This window comes from Hyaena hyaena, unplaced genomic scaffold, assembly GCF_003009895.1.
Source record: "Hyaena hyaena isolate Hyena2069 unplaced genomic scaffold, ASM300989v1 scaffold_211, whole genome shotgun sequence".
Lineage (NCBI taxonomy): Eukaryota > Metazoa > Chordata > Mammalia > Carnivora > Hyaenidae > Hyaena > Hyaena hyaena.
Genome location: NW_024080847.1, coordinates 763,118 through 772,878, shown reverse-complemented (window position 1 = coordinate 772,878; position 9,761 = coordinate 763,118). Strand labels below are relative to the sequence as shown.

Genomic DNA, 9,761 nt, shown 5'->3' with positions numbered 1-9,761 from the left:
ATTAGACAGCTGGAAACATTGACCCTACCATTGTCATGTACAAACTGTGCATAACTCTCCATGTGTATTTATAAATTTCTATTTTTTATAACTTTGGGAGACTCGTTAGAGGGAAAAAGCAGTAAGCAGAGCCAGATGAAGAATATGATTTATGAGCTCTTCATAAAAGGTCCTAATAAAAACTTTGCAAATGAAACAGAATGATATACTTTGAACTTAATTTGTATTCAGAAGCTCTAGCCATGAGTAAGACTGTGTAGACAGATAAGGTTTAGTCCTTCTGTTGAACCAAGTACCCCTGGGAACCATATAAAACTTTCTATTTGGGAAATTCTCAAACACAGAATGAGGAAAGTATACATGCTTTCCCTGAATATCCTTCACCCAGCATCAACACTTACCGACGTCTTTTTTTGTTTGTTTGTTTTGTTTGTTTTATTTATTTTTGAGACAGAGAGAGAGAGACAGCATGAGCAGGGGAGGGTCAGAGAGAGGGAGACACAGAATCTGAAACAGGCTTCAGGCTCTGAGCTAGCTGTCAGCACAGAGCCCGATGCGGGGCTCGAACTCACAAACTGTGAGATCATGACCTGAGCCGAAGTCGGATGCTTAACTGACTGAGCCACCCAGGCGCCCCTACCGACGTCTTTTCAATTCTGTTTCATTGATTTCTCCCACTTGTTTTTCCTTTATTTTTGCTTCCTGGAGTTTTTTTTTTAAAGCGAACCCAAGACCTGTGTCATCTAGGTCATCATGCGTCTCACTCTGAAGGACCTTTTTTTTCTTTCTACTTTTAAAATTAGAGATCTGCAGGGTGTTGCAAGAACAAAATCGTTCAGGGGTGCCTGGGTGGCTCAGTGGGTTAAGCATCTGACTTGGGCTCAGGTCAAGATGTCACAGTTCATGAGTTCAAGCCCCACATCAGGTTCTCTGTCGTCACCGCAGAGCCTGTTTCAGATCCTCTGTCTCCCTCTTTCTCTGCCCCTGCCCCCCATCTCAAAAATAAAACAAGTGTTCAGGGAGGCCCCATGTACCCTTTGTCCAGTTCCACCCAGCGGTAGCATCTTGTATAACAACCCACAGAGTTTATTCGGATTTTACCTTGTCGTGTGTGTGCGCAGTTCTGTGCGGCTTGGTTATGTGCACGTTCATAAAACAATGACCACAGTCAAGATATAGAACATTTCCATCAACACCACTACTTGCATTATGCTGCTTCTCCATAAGCACACCCACCTCTCCCCCATCCCTAACCCCTGGCAGCCACTCTTCTGGTCTCCATCTTTATAATTTTATATAAAGACTATTAATATATAAATGCGGGCACCTGGCTGGCTCAGTCAGAGCATGCAATTCTTTATCTGAGTTCAAGCCCCACATTCGGCATAGAGTTTACTGGGGGGAAAAAAGATTGTTAATATAAATAGAATCATAAAGTTATAGCCTTTTTTTGTTTATTTTTCAAGAGAGAAAGAGCGTGAGCAGAGGAGGGGCAGAGAGACAGGGAGACACAGAATCCAAAGCAGCCTCCAGGCTCCAAGCTAGCTGTCAGCACAGAGCCTGACACAGGGCTCAAACCCACAAACCATGAGATCACGACCTGAGCTGAAGTCAGACGCTCAACCGACTGAGCCACCCAGGCGCCCCATAAAGTTATAACCTTTCAATTTCACTCAGCATGTAACGTAGCCATCCAAGGTTGTGTGTTATCGGTAGTTCCTTTGGTTTTATTGCCGAGTCCTACTTCCTGATATGGATATACCACAGTCTGTTTAACCATTCACACTTTGAGGAACATTGAGACTTGTGTCCAGTTTGGGCCTATTGTGAATAAAGCAGCTATGCACATTTGTGTATAGGGTTTTAGGTAAACATAAGTTTCATTTCTCTGCAATAAACATCCAAGAATGCAATCGCTGGGTCCCGTGGTAACGGCACATTTAATGGTAAGAAGAACTGAAACTTTCCCAGAGTAGCTGTGCCATCCTGCGGTCCTCCTAGCAGTGTGTGGGTGATGCAGTTTCTCCACATCGTCACCAGTATTTGCTGTTACTCTTTTTTGTTAACTTTAGCCATTCTGATGGGTGTATAATAATATCTCATTGTGACCTTAAATTGTATTTTTCTAACGGCTAGATGTGCTTATTTACTACCTGGTGGAATCCATTTGAGTCTTTTGCCTATTGAATTTGAACAATCTCGTTGGACTGTCTCTTTCGTTTTGAGATTGCCTGATTCTAGATACGAGAACTTTGTCAGGTGTGTGGTTTGCAAGCACTTTCCCACGTCATAGCTTTGCCTTTGTGTCCTCTCCACAGGCTCTTCGGCAAAGCAGAGTTTTTTATTCTGAAGACCAATTTGTCAGTGTTTTCCTTTATGGGTATTTTTAGGTTTTTGCATAAAAAGGTTTTAGGTTTTAGGTATATTGAGTTTTTCAGGTCTAAAGACTACTCACCAAGCCCTAGTTCCCAAAAATCTTCTATTTTTTGGTAACATGTTTATAGATTTATGTTTTACATTTTAGTCCTTGATCTGTTTTGAGTACATTTTTATCTAAGATGTGAGGTTTAGGGGCACCTGACTGGTTCAGTCGGGGGAACACACACCTCTCAATCTCAGGGTTGTGGGTTTGAGCCCCACGTTGGGTGTAGAGATTACGTTTAAAAAAAGAGAATAAATGAATGAATGAATAAATAAATAAAACAAGAGATAGGCCTTCTAAAAAAACTTAATTTGGGGCGCCTGGGTGGCTTAGTCGGTTAAGCGTCCGACTTTCACTTAGGTCATGATCTCGCGGTTCGTGGGTTCGAGCGCTACGTCAGGCTCTGTGCTGACTGCCAGCTCAGAGCCTGGAGCCTGTTTCAGTCTGTGACTCTCTCTCTCTCTGACCCTCCCCTGCTCACTCTGTCTCTCTCTCTCTCTCCTAGAAATAAATAAAAAAAATTAAAAAAAAATTTTTTTTAAAACTTAATTTTTTTAAATCTTTAAATAACATAAAATACTATTAAATATATTTTTATAAATTTACATTTACTTATATTTATATATTATATTTATATACTTATTTTTATTTATATCAAAATAAAATACTGATATTTCTAGGGGCACCCGGGTGGCTCAGTCCGTTAAGCATCTGACTTAGGCTCAGGTCATGATCTCACAGTTTGTGAGTTCGAGCCCTGCACTGGGCTCTGTGCTGACAGCTCAGAGCCTGGAGCCTGCTTCAGATTCTGTGTCTCCCTCTCTCTCTGGCCCTCCCCTACTCATGCTCTGTCTCGCTCCAAAATAAACATTTAAAAACATGTTTTTAATTAATTAAAACACTGCTATTTCTACAAAATATATGTATATAAATATATATTTTTATATTTATAAATCTCTATTTAAATAGTATTTAAATATTAAATAAGAAAAATAATATTTTTATGTCTTTAAATAATGAACTCAAACCTCATATCTTATTTTTTAAAGACTTTTTTAAAATATTTAAAAAAAATCAAATGTCCAGTTGATCCAGCACCTTTTGTTGAAAAGCTACCTTCCTTCATTGAATTACATTTACAAATAAGTCAAAAATTAGTTTTTTGTGTTGGGGCAGATTTGTGTGGGTTGACAGACTTTTTAAATTTTTTTAATGTTTATTTATTTTTGAGAAAAAGAGCATGAGCAAGGGAGGGGCAGAGAGAGAGGGAGACACAGAATCTGAAGCAGGCTCCAGGCTCTGAGCTGTCAGCACAGAGCCCGACGCTGGGCTCAAACCCAAGAACTGTGAGATCATGACCTGAATCAAAGTTGGACACTTAACTGACTCAGCCACCCAGGCTCGGTGCCCCATAGACTTTTTTTTAATAATCACCATGTCAATATCATTCTTAACAAATGAATGGTGAGTTTGTTATTTCATTTGAATTTATATTCAAATTTTTCCAGTTGTCTCAAAAATGCTTCTGTTTGTTTTTAATAGTTATTGTGCTTGAATCAAGATCAAAATTAAGTGTCTCATAAGTGTACACCAGTCCGTCTGCTGGTCACTGAGAAATATGCCCCTTCCTCCTGGGTGGGCAGCCCCAGTCTGGGTGGGGGCAGGGATACTCAGCAAGCCCCTTGCCTTTGTTTCTGACCAAGGGGTCGTTAAACAGTAACCAGTGAAAACAGAAACCAGTAACAAAACTGGCCTGGCCTTCTCGGGGAAACAAGCGTAAAAGGAACTGACAGACTTGAACTTCGTTTTTCTAGAATCCTAGAGCTGCTCTGAGAGGCCGGCCATGTGAGTCAGTAAAACAAAACTTGCTGACGTTTGTATTTATGGCCCCACAACTTACCAGCTGTGAAATCTGGGGCAAATCACTAAACTACCAAACCAGTTTCTATAAAATGGGATAATTATGATACCTTGTCAGGAAGATCTGATGAGAATGTCTGTAACTATGGCTTATAAATGATGATATTATACCATTGCCAGATTTTTCTTTTTTCTGTTGCTTTAAAAATTATGCTTAAAAACTAATACTGGGGAACCTGAGTGGCTCAGTTGGTTAAGCATCCGACTTTGGCTCAGGTCATGATCTCGCAGTTCGTGAGTTCGAGTCCCATGCCAGGCCCTGTGCTGACAGCTCCGAGCCTGAAGCCTGCTTCAGATTCTGTGTGTCCCCTTCTCTCTGCCTCTCCCCTGCTCATGCTCTTGCTCTCTCTTTCTCTCTCTCTCAAAAAATAAATACATATTAAAAAAAATAAAATAAAAACCCCTACTATCTGAGAACTTAACTCTTGCTGATCACTGTTTTACATGTATTTACTCATTTACTCCTCACAGTTACTTCAATAACAGATTTTCTTACTGTCTGCATTTTCAGGTGAGGACATGGAGGCCCAGGGAGGTCAGTGGCAATGCAGTCCACATGGCTGCTGAGTCACAGAGCTGAAGTCTGTGCCCAGCATTCTCCCCTCACCCGGGCTGATGCTTTTTACCTTTCGCTCTTCCTTCATGACCATACACGCTTCTGTTTCTCAAATGCCTTGAGCGCTACTTTGTGCGAAGGGATCCCCACGGGTGGGAGAAGGAGGGAGCTAGAAACAACCAGTGGCACAGAGGGTGCCGGTGAGGCAGGCTAAGCCTGCTAATCACTGCTCTCGTCCATTCCTTGATGAATAGACAGAGGGACAACAATATTTACGAAGGATTTTGATCAGTTGATGAATAAACGGATCTGTAACAGATTATTAAGGAGACTACGGATTTCCTGGTATGAGGAGAGAGATCTTAGGGGGAAGCGCCTGTGGCCCCTTTCACTGCCCCTTTCACTGCTTGCTGGGCCATCCCTAGGATGGGGCCCGCAGTGAAGTCCAGCCCAGCGTTGACCTTGACGTGTGACCTTGTTGGCTGGCCCCTCCTTCAGAGGAGTTCCCTTGGCTTCCGTGACATCAGTGCCCTTTCCTTGTTATTCTACCTCTCGGTTTCCCTTTCCTTTGCCGGCCCTTCCTCCTGACCCACCCAGCTGTGGGTGGCCCCCAACACTCCTCCGCTTTCACAAGGAGATGGGCTTGCCTTGGGCCGAGGCCGCAGGCCTTCCCGGCATCCGGTCATCCTGCCCATCGCGTGGCTAAACACTCCGGAGTCTTCGCTCTTCCCTCTGCAGCCGGTCGGTCACAGAATTCTGCCACCCCTTCCCCGCCTTGCCAGTCTGATGCTGTCCCTCCCTGCCCTCCCCCAGCCTCCGCCGTCCCCTGCGGGCCTTCCTACAAGCCCTCTCCCTCCCTGCGGGACAACTCGCAGCTCTTCCCTACCCCGCCCCTCACCCCAAGTCCAGCCTGCCCCATCCGGCCTCCCAGGTCCTATGCCAGTTCATCGCGTCTTTTGGATAACTCGTACCTCTTTCGTTCGTTCAACAAATGCGGACCCAGGGCCTTGCGTGTATGCCAGGCACTGTGCCAGGCTCTAAAGATACCACAGTGAACAAGAGAGACGTGGCCCCTGCCCCCCCGGAATCCATTCCAGCGGGAAGGAAACAAACCTGAAAGCGTTAGAGATTGTGCAGAAAGGCGGCCGGTCTCACCCCTGCTGTGCGCTGGGTCTTCATTTGTGCTCTTTTCCTGCCCACCACCTCCTAAAATCTTGCCTGTCCTTCCAGCCTCCGCATCCTGCCTCCAGATTATATTGATCCTCCCTTTCCTTGTGCAGTTGTTCAACAAACATTAACTGAGCTACCTACTGTGTGCAGGGGGCGGAGACAGACATGGGGGCACAGCACAGAGTTGGCAAAGTCACTACCTCCTCTGACATTACGGTCTAGTTGTGGGACAGACGGCTCACAAACAAGAGGCAGGTAAGGTGGGGGGGCGGGGGACGTGGGGGCCTGGAAGGGAAGTGATAGTGTGCTGTGGGTGGTTTCAGGAAGATTTCACAGAGGGATTACCTCCAACACTGTGGGCGAAGGACAGGGAAACACTAACCTGGGTAACACGGAATGGGGGAGGGGCGGGGGAGAGCAGTTACCAGAACCCGGAGAGAGGCCTGTGTGGCTCCTTCTGCCAAGAGCTGAGGCCTTAGGTCATTGGGGTTCCAGATCACACACAGAGCGGCCCTGCAGGGGAAGGCGCCCGCTGGGGAATTAATAGCCTGACCCCAGGCCCCTCCCTCCAAACTTGCAGGCTGCCCAATGGAAGGTGGAAGCCAGAGGGCCAGCCTCCCAGGGCACACAGCGCAGGGTGAGTGGATCTGGTGGAGCAGATGAGAAGAGCTAGGTGCTGAAGAGGTAGCTGGGGTTTTGGGGGTTTTTTTTTCCACGTTTTATTTATTTTTGAGAGAGAGCGCGCATGTGAGCAGGGGAGGGACAGAGAGGTGGGGATCTGAAGCGGGCTCTGGGCTGACAGCAGTGAGCCCACTGCGGGGCTCGAACCCACGCACCAGACTGCGAGATCCTGACCTGAGCCTGAACCCAACACTCAACAGACTGAGCCACCCAGGCGCCTCAGGGATGGTTGTTTTAGAAAGAGTGGGGGAAGGAAAGCTGTCTGAGCAGGGCCCTGAATGCTTCCATGAGGCCAGGCCGAGTGGAAAAGCATTCCAGGGAGAGGGAAAGGCCAACACACAGGCTCTGAGGCAGGAGTGTGCGTGCCCCAGGGCAGTGAGGGGTGTGTGCTGCAGAAGGGAGAGGGGCTGGGGAGGTGTATGGGCCTCCTGGGCCGGAGTAAAGGCTTTGGGTATTATTCAGAGATGGGTAGAGAGCGAGTGTCAGGATCACTCTGGGCACTGGAGGGGCGTGAGGCTCCTTGTCTTCCATTAGTGTTGCAAAGTTTGGCATTGAACAAACATGATTCACCCGCAGGGATAGCAGCGCCCCCCAAACTGGAGGGAATGTTAGTTCTGGCCCCAGGAGAGCCAACAAGGCTGAGCATGATCTCTCCCTGCGGTCGGAATCCTGTACCCAGGGAGGTAGGAGACAAACACCCAGGAACTCCCTTCCCCCAGGGCGCTCACACTGTAGTCAGGGAGACAAAGAAACACGAGAACCTGTTGAACATCACTTCTCAAGATGGAGGAACGTCAGGAGAGGGTCAGACTTGAGGGCTGATGACCGCCCGGATGGGGTGGGGTTGGCAAGGGAAGCTTCTGGAAGAGGTGAGTAAGGGACAGGGGAGAGCCCAGGTGGCCTGAGGGAGGGTGGGAGGGCAGGTGACCCTGCCTGAGAGCACTTAGGGGCTCAAGTACCCGCGATCCCCAAAGCCCCGCCAGCCAGCCCCTGCACAGCCCCCGAGGCTTTTATGTCCCTCCCTTAATGTCTTTTGAGGATGGTTTGGTGTCAGCTGTCACCAGTCTTCTCCTTTGTAAATCTGGCAGAGGTCTATTCAGTGGCATTGGTGCCCCAGCTTGCCGGGTTGGGTTTGGGAATGTGTCTGTTTGCTCTATACCACTACTGCCCCAGGAAAGGGGTCATTTGAACTGGTGGGGTCTGGGGGTGGAAGGGGCCCTTCTCCAGCACATTTACCCAGTGAGTCCTGATGATCGGCGAGGCTTTGAAATAGGAGGGTCAGGAGGCTCAGAGGCTCTTAGGACTGATTGTGCCCTGGGTATCAGAGGCATGAGCTGAGTCGTTATTTGCCATCATGGAAGAGCCCTGGGGCCCCAAATTCTAATTCAATTCCCTTAGGACTTCATTATGCATTCATTTATGAATTTTCTTCGACCACTGATTGTGGGTTTATCATTCTTCTGTTTTACTCAGGCTCATACTGAAACTAGTTTTTAATTCTCTGAACGTCAGCTCCCAGCATCCAGGTGCGAGTTGAGGGGGCAGCCGGCCCGAGGGGAAAGATTTCCCATGGATATTCTCACTTCTGAAGACACGTTCAAGGTATTTTACCTCCTCCCGTTATGAGTGGCTTAGCCTCATCTCCATTTTATTGCTAGCTGTTCCTTCTTTCCTAAAAAAGTCATTTTCTTTACTTTTGAATAGATAATAGATGTACACAGGATAAAATTCACAAGACAGAAAACAGATCTAAGTCACGACTAAGCATCTCCTTCTTTCCCTGTTTCCCAGACTCCCAGTTCTCTTCCCTGGAGGCTACCAGTATATTAGTATCCATATTATCTTACGTATTCTTCCAGAAATAGTCTGTGTTTCAAAGGCAACTGCTTGTATATGCTCTCTCCTCTTTTTACCCTGTGGTGGATACTATATAAACTATCCATGCTTTCTCCGGCACTTCTCAGTGTATCATTTGGCAATGGTTCCATATCAGTAATAAAAAGTTTCTTTGTTCTGCTTCTTTTTTGCTTGCCTGGTGTTTCATAGTGAGGCTCTATGGTAGCTTATTCAACCAGCTCCCAGGGGATGGACCCGTAGGGAGTCTCCAGCCTTCTACTATTGCACTCCGATGCAGGGAGCAGGTTGGCGCGAATGTCCTTTCGCCGAGCGCACCTGCTAAATGTGGACAGGGGTCCTCGGTTGCCTCGTGCGTCCTGGCCATTTACGCGCTCGCCTCCATGCCTACCTCTTACAATTCCACTTCCTGTGTATCAAAACCAGTTGGGTTTAGTTCACCAGTCCAAGAGGTGGGAGATTGTGTCTTGCTGTCGTTTTATTTGCCTGGACTTGAGTATCTTTTCCTGTTCGTTTTATTAAAGCGAGGAAGTGTGTGGGTAGCAGCCAGAATCAGGAATTGCATCACTATATACTGTGAGGGTACCCCACAGAGGGGCACCGCAGGCGCTCTGGCATCACAAACGCCTTCCTGGCTGAGACTTTCCGGAGAGGGTGACATGGGAGCTGACCCTTAAAGTTGGCCAAGCCAAGCAAAGGAAGGAAGGACATTCCAGGCAGAGAGAACAGAGATCACTACATAGGAGGGAGTCATGAGACTGAGTGTAGAAACAAAGGTTGAAGATGGACCCTAAGGGCCTCCTTGGTCTCGATATTTTGATCCTGTACGGGTCCTGTACATTGCTGTTTTACAAGAGTAATGGTCAGTGTGCCAATGAGAAGCCAAGATGTATTGGGGGGACAAATCCATCAACAGAGCACCTGCTACATGCCGGGCACCATGCTAGGCTCTTCCCCTAGATTAGTCTGTGCACCCTCCCACTGGCCTGATGAGGTGGTACAATTATTCTCCCTGCTTACACGAGTCTCACCTCATTTATTTTTTTTTAATTTTTTTAATTTTTCAATGTTTTATTTATTTCTAGGAGAGAGAGAGAGACAGCATGAGCAGGGGAGGGTCAGAGAGACAGGGAGTCACAGACTGAAACAGGCTCCAGG

General features: G+C 46.9%; 1 protein-coding gene across 3 annotated transcripts in view; it reads left to right on the top strand.

Moving 5' to 3' along the window:
- Positions 1 to 5,526: 5,526 nt before the first annotated feature.
- Positions 5,527 to 9,761, top strand: part of GUCA1ANB (GUCA1A neighbor) — a 65,955-nt gene continuing 61,720 nt past the window's right edge. Inside the window, exons 1-2 of one of the 3 annotated variants that reach the window (XM_039242673.1) lie at positions 5,527 to 5,639; positions 8,262 to 8,351. In XM_039242673.1, the coding sequence (XP_039098604.1) occupies positions 8,319 to 8,351 (33 nt within the window). In that variant the 5' untranslated portion in view covers positions 5,527 to 5,639; positions 8,262 to 8,318. Of the gene's footprint in view, positions 5,640 to 6,265; positions 6,324 to 8,222; positions 8,352 to 9,761 lie in introns of those variants that run through there. The other 2 variants (XM_039242671.1, XM_039242672.1) reach the window with 2 other exon arrangements.